Genomic DNA, 21,496 nt, shown 5'->3' with positions numbered 1-21,496 from the left:
TCAGGTTTCATTATTTCTTTTTAAAAGTATCATGACTGCCTCTTAACTAATCTCTCTGCTTTAGTCTCTCACAAGTTAAATCCATCCTGTTAAATATAATGCCAAGGACATAAAAACACTCTACTTTCTATGCCTACTCTTTGCCTGGAAAATAAACTCCAACCTCTCTGACATGGCATTTGAGACCCGAACTAATCTGTTCCTAACCTGTTTTTCCAGTAACTCCTGCCCACACCTTTCACTTTCCAGAACATGTTATACATGTACAGTTTCATGCCCTAGTTTACGGTATTCCCTCTACCTGTTATGGTTGTTCTTTATTTGTCAAAAGCCTATACATCATCTTTTGGGCGCATGTGGTAAATTATTTTTTCTGTAATACCTTCTCTAGTCTGCCTTTCGCATAGAATTAATCCTCCCTTCTCCTGTACTCTTTGGCTATTAAAATTAAAGTGTTAGAAGTGTTTATCTCTTCCACTGCATTAGACTCAAAGGGAAAAAGTATTACTCATCTTGATTTCATCTATGATTCACACAACACTTGACAAATAGAGGCTCCCCAATAAATACTAAACTGAATAGACCTATTCCTGATTTACATAACAAATACAGAGTACAAACTTTAAGAATAATCCTTATCTATGTAACATATAAACTACTGGGTTGGCCAAAAAGTTCATTTGGGTTTAAGTAAAAATAAAAGACACATTTTTCATTTTCACAAGGAATGTTATTGAACAACGTATTCATTAACTGAGCAAACCTTTTGGCCAACCCAATACATCATATTGATTTTGTGTCAGTTATTGTTAGAATCAATGAAATCATTTGGCTTTGGATAATAATGAAAATATATCTGAAAGATGAATTATTCATTATAATCCTTTTGATTTTAAGTATATCAGACAGCTAAATTTCTCTCTTACAGTTGGTTTGGAAGGAAGCAGGAAACAGTTATGCAAAAATCCAGTCAAGTATCTGTAAAAATACATAGAAATCAAATATGAGGAGGGCATTAGTAGTGTTATTAAAATATCAATGTAAGAATCACTAAATCTATCAACGCCTTTTGTACATTAAAGAGTTAAAGACATTGTAAAGCCTAAAAACAATATTAATTCAATTCAAAGTAACCTTAAAGAAAATCAGGTGTATGCTAAAGGGTCAGTGCCAAATCACTGTCACAAAATATTTTTTGTATAACCAAAAAAAAAAAAAATCCATCTCTAAGAAATACTAATTTAATGAAATTACGCTAAATCTTGCTCTATGATTGTAGCTCAAGTGTCAGCAAACTATACCCTGTGGACCAAATCTTTATTTTGTAAATAAAGTTTTACTGAAGCAAAGACATACTCATTCATTTGTGCTCCTGTCTGCTTTTGCTCTACAAAAGCAGAGTTGAATAGCTGAGCAGAGACTACATGTTGCACAAAGCCTAAAATATGTACTATCTAGCCCTTTAAAGAAAACTGACCAACTCCTACTATAGATAATCAGCTGGAAATTTGGTTGTAAAACCAGGCTGGTCTGTGTATGTATTATTATTATAGAATTTAGAATTTTTATGTAAAGATTTCTTCTCAAAAATCAAAAGAATTTAAAAAAGAAAGATATAAAGATGTTATGATAGAAAATATACGGATGTCAAAAATATATATACAGATGTCAAAAAAAAGAAAATATACAGATGTCAAGTACATAGGAGAGTTAATGGCATACATAACATGATTTTTTTTTTTTTTTTTTGGCGTTACGCGGGCCTCTCACTGTTGTGGCCTCTCCCGTTGCGGAGCACAGGCTCCGGACGTGCAGGCTCAGCAGCCATGGCTCACGGGCCCAGCCGCTCCGCGGCATGTGGGATCTTCCTGAACCGGGGCACGAACCCACGTCCCCTGCATCGGCAGGTGGACTCTCAACCACTGTGCCACCAGGGAAGCCCCATAACATGATTTTTTAATGAAAACATTATTTTATTTTTATACTTTTATATATACTTATAATATATTCTTCATTAACTAGGAAAAGAAGTAGCTGCTCTTTATATTAGAGTATGTCACAGAAAATTAACTGTTCTACTACTATTGCTTCACTAAAAAGTAGAGAATTAATTCTTCCTATAGGAATAAATAAGTAAAGTTAAATATAATTAATTATTTTTTAAAATGAGGGGAGGGAAAGGTGGAAAGAGGGAGGAGAAGGGAGGGGGAGCAGGGAGAGAGAAGCTACTATACCTCATTCTCTAATTGATATGAAGCCAATCTGTGTACCAAAGTTAAGGCCATCTCGGACATGGGAGAAAAACTTGTCAGGATGACAGGAGGTACAGAGGTTGAGATCTTGGTTCTGGTCCTGAATATTCTGTGGTAGAATTCCTTCCTGTTCTAGAAGAATCCTTAGGATAAAGATTTTTCAAAAGACAGAAAGTTTACTTTACCAACAGCCAAAGCAATATGGAAAAAGTATGGATATTGGTGTAAAAGAATTCTGGGAAAGATCTGCTTGGAACAATGCAAATTGTTATTCAGTTACAGAACAGGGACAAGTCAGGAAATGGTAGATTTCACCACCATTAATCACCTAAGTTCATATGTGAACTGTATAACCTCCATATTGTCCTGAAGACATGATCTGGGTATAGGATTCTATAAGCAAAATCAAGTACTTATTTAAGAAGAATCTTGAAGACAAGACTCAATTGATTCAGACAGAGCATGCTTTGTAGTCATCTGGCTCTCGCGCCTCCTTTCCTTCTATTAACCAGATTTTTCACAGAAAACTTGCTTCGCCTTAAACACTTCATGGTAGGAAATATGACTATAAATTAGTGACACTTATTTCACAGGTCACGTTTAAGAATCAATTTCAATCCTTTCTACTTATGTACTAAATGAGGCAGAATCTGGGTAAGGTTTTGCTGACTTGAAACACGATTCAAATCAGACATCAATTTTCCTTTGTAGAAATGACAAATAATTTTTATTATCTATTAATAGCAAAATTTCATAAATTCAAAAATGTAAGGGACCATAAAAAACTTGAAAGTATCTATGTGTTTATATTATCTAGTATTTTTGCTGAGAAATATATTCCTCCAGCTAATTAGAGAATAAGAATAATTTTAAAATATCAGTTTCCTGATAGTTTATTATATTTAGGAGAATTTAGCTGAGGAATGTCTGTGAAGTGCCATTCTTTTCTATAAAAAGTGCCAACTTTTCTATATGAAGTTTAAGTAGATCTCTTAAAACTAAATGCCAACTGTTTATTCCTTCACTTTTAAATCAATAAGAGATACCAGATCAAAAGACTGCTGTTATTCAAACTTAAATGAGAAAAGAGTTCATATTTAAAATTAGTTTTTGTGTAAGTGTATATGTCAGCTACTTAAAAACCTGCCAGCTGAATTTTTCTTGGAGTTACTAATTGTTTTCTAAAATTATCTTCATTTTAGAAGCAATAAGCAATAATCAAACTTGCAGTTCTGGACTGAAATCAAGCATACCTCGTGGCTTTACGGATGTCAACATAGGGATTTGGTGAGCCAAAGAGCCGTACACATCCAGGATCAAGATTGTGGAATGCCTTTGCTGATTCCCTTGGAAGAGTAAAACAGCAAGGTCCTACTGAAGGCCCCAGTACAACAATAATGTCTTCCAAACTACAGCCGTATTCTGCTATCATAGCATTCACTGTAGCCATAGCAACACCTAACAAAGTACCTCTCCAACCTAGTAAATAAGAAGAAAAAGAGATAAGCAAAGTTAAAACATAAGAAAATTTCATCATAATTTATATCTAAGTTAAAAATGAGCAGAGTCAGTTATGTATTTTCAAAGTCCAGAAATAGTAAATGAATCACAAAATTAATTAATTAAGCCAAATAATCAACTAATTAATTAAAATACTGGTTTTTAAATGAGGTATATTATACAAAGCACCTGACACAGAAGAGACATTTAATGGGAGGTCCCTTCCACTTCCTTTCTAAAATGTTCTATACTTTCAGTTTCCACTGGAATTATATCTTCTTAGTCTTCTCTCTCTCCTTCACTTTTTATGCACACTTTTAAAAATCGTGGGAAAAAACACATAACATAAAATTTACCATTTTAACTGTTTACAAGTGTACTCTTCAGTAACGTTAAGTCTATTCACATTGTTGTGCAACCAATCTCCAGAACTTTCTCATTTTGCAAACTAAAACTCTATGCCCATTAAATAAGAACTTGGCCTTTCCACCTTCCCCAGCCTCTGGCAACCACCCGTCTTCTTTCTGTTCCTATGAATTTGACTACGCTAGGTACCTCCTATAAGTGGAATCATATAGTATTTGTCTTTTTGTGACTGGCTTATTTCACTTAGCATAATATGCTCAAGATTCATTCCTTTTTAAGGCTGGATAGTATTCCATTGTATGAATTTTGCTTATCCACTCAATCGTGGATGGACACTTGGGTTACTTTCACCTCTTAGCTATTGTGAATAATTCTGCTATGAGCATGGGTGTGCAAATATCCTGCCAATATCCTGCTTTCAATTCTTTTGGATATATATTCAGAAGTGGAATTGCTGGGTTAATATGATAATTCTATTTAAAAATTTTTGAGGAACCATCATACTGTTTTCTATAGGAGCTGCACCATTTTATACTCCCACCAATAGTGCATTATGGTTTCCACTTCTCTTCACCAACACTTTTTTAAAAATAATATTAGCCATCCTAATGGGTGTGAGGTGATATCCTGTGGTTTTGATTTGCTTTTCCCAAATTATTAGCGATGTTGGGCATCTTTTCACATGCTTTTTGGACATTTGCATATCATCTTTGGAGAATGTTCTATTGAAGTCCGTTACCCATTTTTCAATCAAGTTGGTTTTTGTTGTTGTTGTTGAACTGTAGGTGTTCTTTATATATTCTGAATATTAGCTCCTTAGTAGATATATAAATTGCAAATATTTACTCTCAATCAGTTGGGTTGGCTTTTCACTTTGTTTACTGTGTCCTTTGATGCACAGAAGTTTTTACTTTTGAGAAAATCTAATTTATCTATTTTTACTTCTGTTGCTTGTGCTTTTGGCATCATATCTAAGAAACCATTGTTTAATCCAAGATCACAAGGATTTACACTTTCTTCTATGAGTTTTAGAGTTTTAGCTCTTACATTTAGATCTTTGATCCATTTTGAGTTAATTTTTATATATGACATAAGATAAGGGTCTAACATTATTTTTTGGCATATGACTATCCAGTTTTCCCAGTACCATTTGTTAAAGAAACTGTCCTTTCCCCATTGTATAGTCTAGGTACCTTGTGAAAAATCATTTGACCATATATGCAAGGGTTTATTTCTGGGATGTCTATTCTATTCCATTGCTCTATACGTCTGTCTTTATACCAGCACCATACATACTGTTTTGATTACTGTAGCTTTATAACAAGTTTTGAAATCGAGATGTGTGAGACATCTAACTTTGTTCCTTTTCAAGACTGTTTCTTTTACCTTTGATATTTTTGAATTTAATGTTTCAAAACCCAGGAAGTAGCGAATAATATTCCTGTTTTATATCCAGGAACTAAAACTCAAATTTTAAGTAACTTTTGACAACGTTACTGACTTCTAGTCATTCATTACTTTAGCTAGATCAAAAGAAAAATGCACCACTTTCTTATTTATCTATAGTCTAAAATGCAAAGTAGTCGTTGATTTACAAGCAGAAGAAAATCTAAAAGATCATTCTTCATTTCACATAGACTCATAACCACTGGATAATCTAAACAGTATTTTTTAAAAAATCACCAGAAAACAAAATTCCATAACCTTAACACAACACAGAACCTAAAAATTCTTTGTTCTTATCTTTAGAGAATAGTTAAAGCCACTAGACTACAGCATATTAAACTAAAGGCGGTTTTCCAAACATATCTTGCTTTTTCTTACCTCTACATCTTTACACATGCTGCTGAATTTTCATAAACACCTTCTGTGACCCGACATGTCTCAACTTCCTATTCCCTATTACCTGGACTTCAAGGGTTCTCAACTAGAGGCAGTACAACTCCCTGGGAGTGTTTTGAAAAGCATGGAGGCTTTATTTTATTTTATTTTTTTGGTTCTTACAACTCCGAGTGCTACTGGCATGAAGAATTTCAAAAGCCAAGTAAACTTGGTCTGCAGTCAGTGTAAGACTATCTTGCCCCAAATGTTAATAGCACCCCTGCTGAGAAACACTGTCACCTAGCCAATCCTACAAATCCCCGAGGAATCAGCCTAAGTACGGTTTTCTTTGGGAATTATACTCTGATTCATATAATTTGACTTAGGGACTCCTTTTATCTGCTCCTGTCTTAAGAGTCTGCTAGCTCTTCCCTATCTTTACACTTACCACCATGGGTAGTAATTAACTATTTGTAATGTCCATCAGAAAGAAATTATAACTTTTCCTGTACCAAAAAAATTGGTAAAATCCTAGATGTTTAATTAAGTACACTTACCAGAGTGAGCAACCCCACATGCTTTCCTGACAGGATCGGCAAAAACTATAGGAATACAGTCAGCACCGAGAGCCGCTATTGTGACTCCTCTTTGATTTGTGGTGATTCCATCGTAAGATTCAGGCTCCTTCCTTCCCATAATCCAGACATCATTGGCATGATCAGTCTGATACCAAACATGTGAGAAAAAAATGTTTTGAAGATAGAGTTTCTCATACCATAAGCTTTTCTAAAAGTACACATCTTGTACAAAATTATATAACCAGTTTAAGGTTACAACCATTCATTAAATATATCAGGTCCATATATGATAAAATAACAAGTTTACTTATTTAACTTTATGATATGATAATCTCTGCATATTTTCCTCAAAGGAAAGCAGACTTTTACATTTAACAAACATTAAAAAAAATTCAAAATAGTCCACCCGTCATGAATACCTCCCACTAGAGATGGGTAAATCTCTAATTGCAGTACTTTCCACAAAATACTAATTTACTGAAAGAAATTAAATTTCCAAATCAATGATATTTTTACTTTTCCTGGAGTCAAGTAACACTAGAATTCTGTAAGAAACAATTATCTCATCAGTTGTACCCTAGTTCCTCCTAGTGTTGATTAATAATGGCTTTTCTCTCCCACCATGCAGGAACCTCCCTTCTAAATCAAGAAGGGCAGTGGTACTATACTCTGAGAATTCACTGTACTTTTAGATGTGAGGAGCTCCAGGTGAAATATATATATATCGTCATAGAATTGATCTTTAGGTTATGGTATACAGCTCTAAGAAAACTAATCACAAACATTACCCTAAATCTTAGATAAAACACTAGATGCAAAATGTTAAATAACTTATTTAAAGTCCACGTAGTCATTAGCAGAGTCAAGAATATACTTTAGGGACTTCCCCAGTGGCGCCGTGGTTAGGAATCCACCTGCCAATGCAGGAGACATGGGTTCAATCCCTGGTCCTGGAAGATCCCATATGCCACGGAGCAACTAAGCCCATGTGTCACAACTACTGAGCCTGCATTCTAGAGCCTGCAAGCTACAACTACTGAGCCTGCGCACCACAATTACAGAAGCCTGCACGCCTACAGCCTGTGCTCCACAACAAGAGAAGCCACCACAATGAGAAGCCCACGCACCGCAAGGAAGAGTAGACCTTGCTTGTCGCAACTAGAGAAAGCCCGCATGCAGCAACGAAGACCCAACACAGCAATCAATCAATCAATCAATCAAAAGAATATACTTTACATCTTCCAAAATAGGAAACAAAATTGTACCTTTATTCGGTAAAATTTCTTCACATTAAATCCTGCTGCATTCCCCAGCCTACGCAGATTTTCTTGAACAACAGCCTTGGGATCTCTCCGTTTGGAACTACTGAAGAGATTGAATGAGCTGAGAGTTGGTATGTAAGATATCCCACCTGTTCTTGTAGTAAATCCATGTATGAAAATATCTGTTGAAGATAAACAATGAAGATTAAAAACATGACATACAAAAGAGGATAAGCATTACAAACCCAGTCTCTCATTAAGACTTTCCCTAATCACCTCATCCTGCATTAGTTTATCTGCCTTCTAATTTCTACAGCTCTTTATACCTCCATCTATTCTTAGGACATTATGCTTTGAGTTTGTTTTACCTTCTCTGTGGGATTATTGCTCTTCAAAGGGTATCTTTTGTCCCATTTGTCTTTGTTATCCCAATAGCATATAGCTCACAGTAAACTTCTTCTGTGAAAGAACGCCAATGAGTTAAGGTTTCAGAATTTCTAAGTAGGAAATGCTTACAGTCATAAATCTCATTTAAAAGGAAGGCTGGGGGATTTGTCTTAAAGCTGAATTTACATAAAGAGAATTTATTTATTTAGGGTGGCTATCCCTTGACACCCCTTGACACTACAAGGCCATGCATGACACTCCCATGTTGTAACTTTTGCTACAAAAGAAAGAAGCAAAAAGAGGTGAACAACCTGTAAAGAAAGACTGGTTTTTCACATCCAGTAAAAACAACAGATAGTGTTTAACGTACCTGGGATCAAAGGAGATGTGATAATGGTTAATTCTCCTTTCAGTGCTGGCAAACTTCTCAAATATGTTTCTATTTCATTCTGGATTGCTTCTAGTTCTTGAGCTGTGATTATGTTTATTTCAGTAGGCTGTTTCAAAAGACCTCCCCTCAAAGTCATCTGTAAATCTTCAAACTCAAAATTGTAAACATCAGTGAAGAGTTGACCAATAAAAGCCTTCATTAATGTCTTCCGGTGCACAGGCACAATTACCTTAATGCTGCTCAAATTTTTTTCATCAATTTTTTGTTTAATGGTATACAATGAGGCGGCCATGCTGGGATTGCTAACAGTCTCAAATTCTCTCAGGAAAGCAGATAATCCATTGCTTGTTTCTAATTCACAATTATCATGGTCACAGCTGATGTTACTGCAACACATTATGCAAAGGAACTTGGCCTTGGCACCATGGTGGTATCGGACAGCATTCAATGTCTTTAGTAATGCCTGATGACAGTTTTTCTGAGAGTTTAATTTCAAACCAAAGAGATCTATCAACACTGCTTCTGCCATCCTTCAACACTGTACAAAGTTCTTCAAAGAAGGTTTCTGTGCCCCCCAAAATCACCTGTAAAGAAAAATTAGCATAAGTAAGAATACAAAGTTATATCAATCTTCTTACAGTTACAACAGAAACTTGTGGATGGGTAAAAAGAATTGCATTGACTTAAAAATGTAACCAGAATAGTGAATCTAGATTCCTCCCAGAAAAGCTAGTCCACTATTTGTCAGAACCAGGACAATGAAAAGCAAAGCCATCTGTTAATTCATTTCGTGAAAGTACTTTACATCTTTCCAGCAGAACAACAGTTTTTGTTTTGTTTTGTTTTCAGGTAGCAACTTTTTTTTAATATCTTTATTGGAGTATAATTGCTTTACAATGGTGCAGGTAGCACATTTTAAGCAGGGAATTACTTGTTGACTTAGACAAAGTCCTGTTTTTTTAATTACAGGGTGTCAACTTATTGCTATATCATTAATCCGGATACGACTGGTTTGCTAATTTACAATCGCTTCATATGAAATACCAGGGTCTCGAGTTCAATAGGTTAAATGGAGCTGCACCTAAAAATTAAAAAATTTTAAATTCTTAATTGCTTTTTTTTTTCCTTCAGAAAAACTGCATTTTGTTATTGTTTTTCAGAAGCAGACTCACAGATAAAGAGGACAAACTAGTGGTTACCAGCGGGGAGAGGGAAGGAGGGAGGGGCAAGATAGGGGTCGGGGATTAAGAGGTACAAACTACTATGTATAAAATAAATAAGCTACAAGGATATATTGTACAGCAGCACAGAGAATATAGCCAATATTTGATAATAACTTTAAACGGCATATAATCTATAAAAATATTGACTCACTATGTTGTACACCTGAAACTAATATTGTAAATCAACTACACTTCAATTTTTTAAAATGCGTTTTTAAGGAGATAAAAGCAGACTCCAGGATTCACGCAGGACTCAGGTATGGCAATTATCTCATAAGCAACGGCAATTTGGATCAGGTGTGCGTCCCACCTGCTCTCCTCTTCACTCCCCGCGCACAGATCTTCTCACCCCAGCCCCTGCCCTCCCCCACCCCAGGCTGCCGGTCTCTCTTTGGTGACCCCTTCAGTGACCCCCTTTGCCCCGGATGGTTTTCTCCTGCCGCTACTCCTAACCCCCTCCCTCTGGACCGTGAAAAGCCCCACGACGCCTCTGCCACCCGCCCGGTCCGCGCTGGGCCCCGTGGGGCGCCGATCCTCACCTGCCGGACTCCTCCCGCCCCTTCGAGATTTTCCGACGGCCGGACGCACACCCGAGGCCGTTCTCCGTCCTCGCCCGTCGCGCGTCGCCTTCCGCTGCACACTCGGTGGGCGGCGAGCTCTGAGGCGTCTGCCGCCCCCAGTCCTCCGCCTGAACGAGACCGGGAGGCCGCGAGCGTGTGCCCGGGCGCTGGGCGGGCGGCGCCCGTCCCGCCTCACCCGCCTGACCGCGGACTGACGGAGCCCCGGCCCGCAGCCCCCTGACAGCCGCGGAGGCCGGGCCGGGGGGCTGGGTGCGGGGAGGCGGGAGCGATCCGGGGAGCGACCCTCGGGTCGGACGCGCCAGACCGCGGGGGAACCGTCAGCACTTCCGGGTCAGGAGGGCGCCAGGAGGAGGAACGGGAACCGGAGGAACGGGAACCGGAGCAACGCACCGACCGAGTGACCGGAGCCAGGCGGGTCCGCGGGCCGGTGGCTGCGCGGGGGTGGGCAGGGCGCGAGGGAGCGGGGTGGACCTCCCGACTGGGCGCGCGGCCAAGCGGCCTCGGGTCGATGACCGCCTCACCCCGCCCGGGGGCGATGAAGCCCTTTGCCGGCGTCCGCGCTCCCAGTCGGCAGAGCCCGGGCCTGAGAACCTCCTTGCGTTAGCACTTGGCACTCTGTCCCATGCAAGTTCAAGTAACGTGCCTCCTGAGGTAGACTTTTAAAAAATTTTTTAAACGGTTTTGCTTTAGTTGTTTCCAGAAACGAGTTGGCTGAACCCCTCCTTTGCCTTTTGGCTGATCCTGCCTAACTTGCTGACTAAACTTTGCAGCTCCTGCACGTGTGTGGATAAACGGAGGTCCTAGGTGCCCTTTGAAAAATACGCGCCAGGAGTAGAAAATTAGAAGGCACTGACCCTTAGAGTTGTGATAAAGATGTAAATTAGCATCCTTTCTCTGCCCTGAAAGAGCATAACATTCATTTATTTAAAAATATTGAACAGCTCCTACGTATATGGAAGGCAGACGCTCTGGCCAAGGGGAATGTCTCCAACCTTCAAAGAGGAGGAGAAAGGATGCTTCCTGTGGAACTGGTTATGACGGAAGGAGGGGGTCCCTTTCTTCTGACAGTCGCTCAGACGATAAGTGCTGAAGAACCTGCCCCTGAGAGGAAGAATCTCAGCCATCTGGGAGTTTAGAAGAGCACCTGAAGTGGGCAGGTGCTGCTATTCTATGGCGTCACCAGCCTAGAATAGGAACCCACTGTTCAGTATCTGGCAGATGTTTCTGTCAAAAATGGTACTTTCAGGGCTTCCCTGGTGGCGCAGTGGTTGAGAGTCCGCCTGCCGATGCAGGGGACACGGGTTCGTGCCCCGGTCCGGGAAGATCCCACATGCCACGGAGCGGCTGGGCCCGTGAGCCATGGCCGCTGAGCCTGCGCGTCCGGAGCCTGTGCTCTGCAACAGGAGAGGCCGCAACAGTGAGAGGCCCGCGTACCGCAAAAAAAAAAAAAAAAAAAAAAATTGTACTTTTATCATTTTTGCTGGACATTTATTAAGAGCACTGAGTGCTATGTGGTGCACCTGATCCACTCTGCCCTGAGCTTGCTTTATGTTAAATATTACTGTAAGCAAAATAGAGGTCTTTAGTTACAAAGCTGGGTGAAAACATTTATCTCTGTTTTTATAGACAATGGTGGGAATTCATTTTCTGTCATGCAACGGTAACAGTAAAAAAGTTAAAAAAGAAACATTTCAGAATAGGGAAGCTGTCAGGGAAGAGAAAGTTTGCTGTTATGTTGTATTTATATACCATTTCCTTTCACCATCTGGTACCAGGCTGTGGCCTCATGTCCTAGCAGTCTCTTACCTCATCCCCATTCCCCCCACCCCAGTGGCTCTCAATCCTGGCTACACCTCAGAACTACAAGCAGAACTTAAAACAATATAAATCCAGGGAGCTCCCCCCTCCACCACCTCCAGATACACATTTGAATCAGAAACTCGGGGAGTCAAGTCTCGGCCTGTTTTGCTTTGCTTTTTGTTTTGTTATAATCTCTACAGATGATTCAGATGCATAATTAGATTTGAAAAAACAACTTCCCTATTCCCAAGCCACTCAAACTAAAGGCTGTTCCTTGGAACACCATATGATTTCACCCTTTGCATAAGCTATCCCTTCTGCTTAGAACACTCTTCTCTTTATATGCTTTTTTAAGCTGTTACTTGTTCAAGACCCTTCAAGCTCAAACATCACCTTGAATCCCCCTCCCCTCGCGAAGCAGAATTAACTGCTTCCTTTAGCATTTTGTTTGTGTAGGAGAAGCTCTCTCATAGATGCAGTCTGTATCCATAACCAAGCAGTACATTGAAAAAGTCAATTAAACATTAAATTGTATACCTCATAAAGATGAACATGGTAGTATATAAATTATATCTAAATAAAACTGTTTCAAAGGAAAGTCATTTAAACCAGAGAGTTACAAAAAGTATACCATAATACCTTGAACATTTTTTAACCTAAAACCACTATATGCTTGTTCGCCAATCTGTTGAGAACGTCCAAGGCCTTTTCTTTGCACATGGCCTCCTGATTAGAGTTCTGCCTCATATCTCTTCCATAAACTACACTTCTCAACCATCAGCTAAGCTTTCCCAAGATTCGGTTCCTTTAAGAGGAAAATAACCTAGAGGCACTTGTGAAGCTGAGTGCAGATTTCTTCTTTATAATCATTTATAGTTATCTCACACATTCAAACAACTCACCTTAATTGGGTCTTTCCAAAATATTAAACATAGCTTTTAAAGAAACAACAAACTTTATTTCCACACTATTTCGTTGGTTTACATAATATTTAATTAAATTATGAAAGCACAGTGACAAGTACAACTGGCATAAACAGGCTCAGGAACAAACACAAGTGACATTGTCAGATGTACAGTTCCACTGGTAGGAGCAGAAGTGGGCAGACTCACTGGAGAGTAGCTTTCTAACCCTTTAGCATTCAGCATGCGCATTCAGCGTGATGTGGGAATTAGCAGCTTATGATTTAAAAGGAAACAAAATGAGTCAGTTGGTTAGAGGTTAAGTGTAGGTAGACTAAGAGAACACCTACTGTTCCTCTACATTTTCATTATTTGACTTTGAATCTATTTCCCCCATAGAAACTTAGAGCATTTGGGGGGCAGAGAGAGTGCCTGGCTGTTTAGGGGAACCATTGGGAAAATCCCCAGACATTCTTAATCACCATGTAAATCCTTATCATGAGAACAATTAGAATAAAACTGGGAACAGTTGTCTTTAAACCATTCACACTAGGGTTTATGAGTCCTTCTAGAAAAGGACATGTAACATGCAAATTTCCTTGTTAAAAGATTATGTTGGTTTCCTAAGTTTTCCATAACAAATGACCACAAACTGGATGGCTTAAAACAACAAAAGTGTGTTGTCTTACAGTAATGGAGGCAGAAGTCTTCAATCAAGGTGTGTCAGGACCTGCTCCCTTCAAAGCTTTCCTCGCCTCTTCCAGCTTCTGTTGGCTCCACGTGTTCCTTGCGTTGGGGTTCATGACTTGGGGCTGTATGCCTCTGTCCTCACATGGTCTACTTTCCTGTGTGTGTGAGTCTCAAATCTCCCTGTACCTTTCTCACATAAAGACACCTGAGTGGAAATAAAGAAAAGGCCAATCATAGAGTAAGCAAAGGCTATTTATTCAGAGCTTGCTAGAATAAGTGACTCAGCCACATTACTTGTGTTTTGGCAGAGACTCAAAGGCAGGCAGAGGGGTGGGAAAGCTTATAGTGGAAAAAAGGGAAATCTTCAAGTATGCCCTGATTGCAGGCTGTTGGCCTGGGGAAGCTGTAGGTGGGCTCACTAGAAGTTGCACATCCTATGTGATTGGTTAGGGATGCATATTTGGCTCTCTCTGGTTGGTCCTAAGTTGGAAGTAGGGACAAAAACTAGGGAAGCTGTTATTTATTAATCAAGCGCTGGCCATTTTGGGGCCATTTGTTACAGGGGTTAATGTTTGGTTCCTGAATTGTTATTAGAGATAGTGGTCTGACTTCAGATGGCAGGCTAGCTGGTTACTGTAGATGATGGTTGGTTTCCTGGGTTGGTTGCTGCAGGTTGTGGGTCAGAGTCCTGTCTTTATATGTGGCCTAGTCACTGTCTGTTTGCGTGCACAGCCTCTCACCTGTCACTGAATTTAGGGCCCACCCTAAATCCAGGATGGTCTCGTCTCGAGGTCTTTAACTTAATTACACCTGCAAACATCCTTTTTCCAAATAAGCTCATATTCACAGTTTCTGGGAGTGAGGACACAGACATCTGTCTGAGGGACCACAATTGGTTTAGAAATCATGTTTACTTGTTTACAGAGTAAAAATAAAAGACTTTTCCCCTTACTGTCCTGAATGAGACAAGCAGGGAGGTTATGACTGGATTTCACCAAAGACCTATAATTTCTTTTTCAAACAGTTGACTGGGCATCCCTTAAAACTTAGATTTGAGCTGCAGACCAACCCTTGTATGTCTACACCCCAAAATGAGATGTTTTTGTAGTCCAGTACTATCTGTACATTCAGAGAAATCCCACCTTTGACTTAAAGCTATCAATGAGTAATATCTGAATGTTCTCTAAATTGTCTTTGAAAGAAAGTTAAGGAACAGTACCAATCCTCTGGTTTTTTCTATTTTCAGCATCCTGAAACTTTAATCTCATTACCTAGCCAGGGAAGAGAAAAGTCCCTAGTTTCAGCAGATCCTAAGACTCTGGTATATAATAGGTATGCAGTACATTTTTAATGATTCAATTAATTTATTCTTTTTGGATGACACTGATGATGTAACTTCTCTTGAGAACATGTGGTTGAAAAGACTTGTCCTCTTTTTTACCTGAAGTATGTATTATTGATTCTTACTCATTTGTGCAGTTTGTTACATTTTCCCCATGATTCCTCTTTAATTTATTGTTGGAATTGAACCATCCAGAACTGATTCCATAATGCTTATGACAAATATAGACATAATTTTAAACTCTCAATTCCAGGAAAACTTTTCTCTCTTCCCCAGGTCAGTTTTTTTAGCTTCCCCAGTTAAAAGTCAGCTTCAGATATTAAACTCCCCCTCCCACTTGGAAAACAAAAACAAAAGCAATTTCACACTTATGTGAAAATTAACTAAGTAATTTTTCTTTCCTTGTTTTCTAATAAAATGTATGTTCTAAAGGGGGTAGGAGGTAATTATAAACTTAACTACTTAAACTGCCTGGCAGGTCCACATAGCAGCTTTTTCCATTCAGCATGAAAAATGGTGCTTATGTGACATGGGCGCACATAGACAGTTGCCTCGTCTTGATGCTTTTAAGCCAGAAGCTCTCAAAACCCTAGGGGAGTTTGACAGCCTTGCTTTATTTTGCTCATTAACTTGAAGGGAGGTACCAGACGATGAGTTTCTAAAAACTCAAACCATGGCCTTTTAAAAATCTCCTCCCAAGGGCCAATTACAGGCACTCGCCTCTTGAATTCAGATGAGATGGTGCACAAAAATCATGCTCATCACAATGCTTTAGTACATACTAAATACCTAATAAATGTAAATTTGGATCCTAATTGCTTCAAATTTCATCCTTCCTGCTTGGATGTATGACCTTTGGCGAATTTCCTTATTTCTTGAAGTCTTAGTCTCCTCATTTACAAAATACAGGTAAAAATCATGTCTAGCTTATAGGATTGCTCTGAAGGATAAAACAGATAATCTATGTGAAAGTACTTATGGTAATTAGTAAATGTTGGCTATAGTTAATATAGAACATGGTGGTTTATAGTATTTCCATTGCACTGTTTTCTGTAAAGCTACTTTTTTTTTTTTTTTTTTTTTTTTGCGGTATGCGGGCCTCTCACTGTTGTGGCCTCTCCCGTTGCGGAGCACAGGCTCCGGACGCACAGACTCAGCAGCCATGGCTCACGGGCCTAGCCGCTCCGTGGCATGTGGGATCCTCCCGGACCGGGGATCGAACCCGTGTCCCCTGCATCGGCAGGCGAACTCCCAACCACTGCGCCACCAGGGAAGCCCTAAGGCTACTTTTTTAGTTGAGAGTGTTTTGCCTAAATGTTTTTTTATAAGTAATATTTGGATATTTACTATCAAATACTGTAGGTATTATAAGGTGTTGTTTTTTTTAAATCACTTAATTCATATTTATATTTCCCACAATGCTTTGTATATAATATGTACCGACATACATGGTTTGAATGAAAGAATAATTAATACTGTCTAGTCTCTAAACTCTTGTTTTTATTGATTTATGCAATTGTAATGAATTATCAGTAGATGGCAGTAGTTTGTTTTCATTTTATTTTTTGTCCATTCTACAGTAGAGATCCAGAAAAAATGAAAACTTCCTCAATTTTAAACCAGATATCCTTTCATGAATAGCTGGTTTAAATAAATATCACCCAAGAGTTCTTCAGTTTATGCTGCTTCAGAAATAGATATCAAGAAGTACCAGTTTATTTTTTATTGTATAAATCTAATTTTCTTAATTTTTTTTGTTGTTGTTGGTTTCTTCATCAAATACTTTAAAAAATACAAAAATGAGTAAGACTTCCTGGAGCTTATAGTCTAATAAGGAAATATAATATAAAATAATGTAAACAGTAGGAATAGAAACTGTTGAGTGGCAGGAATTTGCTAAATGCTTTATATTCATTATTTCACTTCATCCTCACAAAAATCTAATGAGGAAGGTACTATCATTGACAAGGAATCTGAGGCTCAGGTTGGAAAGAATTTACCTAATAAACTAGTAAGTGGCACAACCTAGATTCAAGATTAGCCCTATCTTACCCTGAGACCTAGACTGTTATCTATCTTGGTATAATAGAGATATAGAAACAATTGTACTAAAAAGAGAGAGAGAGAGATCATATCTACCCAGAAAGATCAAGAAAAACTTCTTAAAGAAGATGCATCTAAGGTGGAGTTGAAAGATTGGTTGCTATTTGATGTGATCAGAACAGTGTTTCAGAAGCATTATTCTGTCAGTAGAACAGGGTCAACTGAAGTGGAGATAGACTATAGTTAGACACCTGTTATGTTCCAGGCACTTTTCTAGGTCTCTTTCCTCATGGAGCTTACATTTGTAAAAGGAAATAAAAAAGAAAAGTGATAAAAGTGATAAATGCTGTTAAGAAAAATGAGGCAGGGTAAGGAAATGGGGGATGAAGGTCATGTTTTAGAGGGATTATCAGGGAAGCCTTCTTAGCTAAGACACTATTTGGAAGAGGTAAGGAGTGGTTGGATTCCAATATAATTTAAAGGTGGAACCAGTGAGTTTTGCCAAAAGAATTGCATGCAGCATGTAAGAGAAAGAAAAGAGTCAAGATTCTGATTTGTCTATTGAGTAAAACAATTGGGGCAGCAGTCTTGGGCCACATACTTGGGGAATATCTCAAATGATTTCCCAAAGGGTCTACGGAACATCAACAATGAGCTCTCATTTCTGATTATCTTGGGCAAAGCTGATTAAATTGCCTTGGGCTCTGTACCCTTCTAGATACCTCCCTGCTAATGTTCTAGAGTTTTGAGTGTGAATAAGAAAAATAAACTTATAATTTACTGGGATGGAGAGACCATGAAGGAGCAGGTTTAGGGGTAGTGATGGGGTGGACAGAGACATAAAGCGTTCGGTTTGCAACATAGTAAGTTGAAATGCCTATAAGAAATTCAAGTGGAAATATCAGGTAGGAAATTGTGTATGAGTCTGGAGCTCAAGAGGGATGTCAGGTTAGGGATATGAATTTGGGAGTTGTGAGCCTATAAGGGGAGTTTAAAGCCATAGAACTGGATGGCATTACCTGCAGAGTAAGTTTAGAGAAAAGAAGAGGCCTGAGGACTGAGTGCTAGGGCACTCTAACGTAAATGAGAAAGGTGAGGAGGAGCCAGCAAAGGAAACCAAGAAGTCTGTGGTTTCAAGGAGGAGGGCATGATCAAATGTGTCAAATAACATGGATACGTTAAGGAAGATGAGGACCAAACTTGCCATTGAATTGGCAATGTGGTTGTCATAGATACCTTGATAAGAACTTTAGAGTTGTAAACGGTTAATTCTGGTGGGTTCAAGAAGAACAGGTGGAGAGGAAGTAGACAGCAAGGATCTTGGCTATAAAGGAGAGCAAAGAAAGGGGTCAATAGCTGAAAGAGATTAAAGTGTCAAGCAAAAGTGGTTATTGTTGTTGATGATTATACGATAGGCTGTCCAGGATAATATGTTTGACCAAATAAAGGAGGAAATTCTATTGATGGGACGTTTGAAGGAGCAATGTCCTTGAGTAGGAGAGGAAGGGGTACAGAAGTAGAGGGTTGGCCCTAGGTCAGAGCAAGTACACTTTATTCACTGCAAGAAAAGAATAGACTAGTATATAGGTATAGGTCCAGGAAGACTGGTAGATGGGGTGATTTACCACCCTCTCTGATATTTTCCTACTATCTCAGTTAAATAAGAGGATGGGTTATCAACTGAAAGAGGAGGGGGAAAGAGACGTGGGAGGTTTGAAGACAGAGAAGAAGGAGTGAAATAATCATCCATGAAACTTGTTGAATCCTAGGGGCCTAGCATCAAGGGCCCACTTGACATAAAGTGTCTTGAATTTTAAGTGAGACCACAGGACAGGTGTGTGCTTTTCTTGAGGTGTATTCAGCTACTAGTATGTAAGCAAAGCAACTGGTGGGAATTTTTCCAGGGAAGTAGGACAGGGAGAGAGTGGTACAAAAAAAGTGAGATTGAATGCAAAGGAATCTAAACTGGGTAAGTGACGTGAGTACGTGAAAGGCTAAGGGACCATGAAAAGGTAGAAGAGTCAGTGTGGTTGAACAGCTCTTACAGTCAAAATACTAGGAGGGATGAGCTGAAAAATAAGTGTTTGAATCTGAGATTATGGATGAGGTGTAGTGATACTCTGTGGGTGGCTGGGGAGGATGGATAAGGAGAAACATCAAAGAACTGAGAAGTCAGGGTATTAAAAGTACCACCTGTGTGGATGTTGAAATTCCAAAGAAATATTTTAAAAGTAGTAATAGAGACACAGTAAGTCAGATACTATAATCTAGGAGTGAAGGGTAGAGATTTAGAAGTCAACTGATAACAATAAGGAAGAGTAAAGCTTACTTTACTTTTTACTTTTTCTTACTTTACTCATCTGAAGCTCATGATGGCATGAACTTCAGAGAAACTAGGTGGTTTTAGGGAGGAGGTGTTTCTAAAAGGATGTCATCTAAAAAGAAAAATCCATATGTTCAAATGTTAAGCAGGAACACTACATTCCTTTTATTAATCATGCAAAATTGTATGATTTCTTTTGTATAGGAATGGACGGGCAAAATCAGATACTCTTTTTCCAAAGACTGGTACTGCCTTTAACTCTGCCAACTCAGCATTCATTTGTTGCGCTGGTACAGGAAAGAACTCTTTCTCTCCATCTTTCAGGGGAGAAAAAAACTGCCCCTTTATCTCATCAGTTTCTCCTACGTATAGAAGAGATTAAATGGTGATTTTAAACTTGCGTAAGGCTTACCCTGGCCTTACAGAGGAGTGCCATATTCCCTGCATCCTATACCCATGACAGAAGTTGCTAATTCATATTAGCACTGTTTTTCACAGATTCTGGTTACAGTTTTAGAATCCATTTCATAATAGTTCTAGAGGTACTAGCTACTAATCCAGAATAATTAGTTACTCACTCTATGTCAGTTTCTGTGCTAAGCATGTTACATACATTAATTATTACAACAGCCCTATGAGGTTTTACAGATGAGGACACTGATGAGCAAAGAAATTAAGAAACTTCTCAGGGTCATAACAGCTGAAAAGCAGGACAACCAAGATGGAAAGACAGTTCTACTTTTTTCCCCCAAATCTCTCACTTAGTCATTGTATTTTAATTCTTGGAACTGATGATGAATGTCATCGTCATCCTTGTGAGATATTTGACAGTTAATTTACTTTCAGGATCACTAATACATGACGGGGAAAAAAAAAGAAAAGTGAAAGATTATCTACGCTGATTATTTTGTAGGAGTAAAGAAGGTGAACTAAAAAGGGGAAAAGAGACACAAGAATGTCAGGCAACAAAGAAGGGAAGAGTCAAGGAGTTCCTGAAGAAGGTAATGAAGCTATCTTCAGAAATATATAACTAAAAGATGAGCGGTAACAAAAAAGTAGTATGATAGGATAATTGTGTTAAAATTAGTAGCAAATTAGAATAGAGGGAAGCTGTTGAAGTTTACCAGGAGGAAACTTATAGAATGTTTAGAAAAAGTATAACAACCTGAAAATTCAGGCCTATAATGAAAATTCATCAACTGCAATTGAGAAATGGTTATGGTACCACTATAATTGTAGTATATGTGCAAATGGTCTAGATAAAAATTTTTAGGACAATCAAAATATTTATACTGTTCCATAAAGTAACAGGTATAATATTGCAGTAGGTGACTTTGAATTGTCTGTTTTTATGGCCTTTGATTTTGGTTTTGTTTATAGTCAAAAAGGAAGAGTACCAACCCTAAATTTAGTTTATTTTTGAGAAAACACAACAATTTTCATGACTTTGAGTGAAGAAACATGTTTCTTAGAATGTTTGCATTTAGATTTTTATTATGTACTTTATTTTGTCTAGCTCTGGCTAAACAAGACACATCTTCATTAACTGATGCTGTCGAGCAAGTTGCACAGCAACAACAATCACAAACATCAGAAATAGAAAAAAACAAAAAAGTTCTGTTCCATTTGCAGGTAACCTGTTTCACACAGTCTTTTAAATGAGTCTTTATGTTCTTCAAAGCTATATTAAATTTGTAACAGGGAAATTATTAAGCATAACTTAATAACTCTGAGGAGGCAACTTAAAATGTCTGTTTTTCATATTTACACCTTCTAAATTATTCTGGTATCCCTAAGTAAAGTCTACATGAGTATTCCAGTTTCATAGAACATTTTACACATCCAGTGTGCAAACATTCAACAATGTCACTGTGACTATAAATAAGCATAAAAAACATGTCACATAGAATTATTTTAAATTCACTCTATTTGATAGTTTTTCCTAAAATTCTGAATTGAAAGAAGGTTAAGTTTTTAAGCCTGTGTTCTTAAAGCTATGGCTCATGAATTACAAGTTGCCAGTGAACATTTCAGG

At 38.4% G+C, this 21,496-nt stretch overlaps 2 protein-coding genes across 5 annotated transcripts in view; one reads left to right on the top strand and one right to left on the bottom strand.

The window, feature by feature from the left end:
• Nucleotides 1-875: 875 nt before the first annotated feature.
• LACC1 (laccase domain containing 1) lies at nucleotides 876-9,086 on the bottom strand (the record flags this gene model as incomplete). Of its 2 annotated transcripts, none has more annotated exons than XM_079721680.1 (5): nucleotides 876-978; nucleotides 3,506-3,731; nucleotides 6,497-6,662; nucleotides 7,783-7,961; nucleotides 8,537-9,086. In XM_079721680.1, 5 exons carry the CDS (start codon nucleotides 9,084-9,086, stop codon nucleotides 876-878), a joined length of 1,224 nt encoding a protein of 407 aa, XP_079577806.1. The 2 variants fall into 2 exon arrangements, with proteins under 2 accessions (XP_079577806.1, XP_079577805.1); XM_079721679.1 differs by lacking the exon at nucleotides 876-978 and adding an exon at nucleotides 2,236-2,395.
• A 1,407-nt stretch (nucleotides 9,087-10,493) lies between these two features.
• The window catches only part of CCDC122 (coiled-coil domain containing 122), a gene marked incomplete at its 3' end in the record, with an annotated part of 49,725 nt that continues 38,722 nt past the window's right edge, over nucleotides 10,494-21,496 (top strand). Inside the window, exons 1-3 of one of the 3 annotated variants that reach the window (XM_079722101.1) lie at nucleotides 10,494-10,776; nucleotides 20,308-20,462; nucleotides 20,978-21,093. In XM_079722101.1, the coding sequence (XP_079578227.1) occupies nucleotides 20,417-20,462; nucleotides 20,978-21,093 (162 nt within the window). In that variant the 5' untranslated portion in view covers nucleotides 10,494-10,776; nucleotides 20,308-20,416. Of the gene's footprint in view, nucleotides 10,777-20,284; nucleotides 20,472-20,977; nucleotides 21,094-21,496 lie in introns of those variants that run through there. The other 2 variants (XM_079722103.1, XM_079722102.1) reach the window with 2 other exon arrangements.

The sequence above is a fragment of the Hyperoodon ampullatus genome (genome assembly GCF_949752795.1).
Source record: "Hyperoodon ampullatus genome assembly, chromosome: 16".
Taxonomy (NCBI): domain Eukaryota; kingdom Metazoa; phylum Chordata; class Mammalia; order Artiodactyla; family Ziphiidae; genus Hyperoodon; species Hyperoodon ampullatus.
The sequence above is the reverse complement of the archived record's forward strand: the minus strand, read 5'-3'. Positions and strand labels throughout refer to the sequence as shown.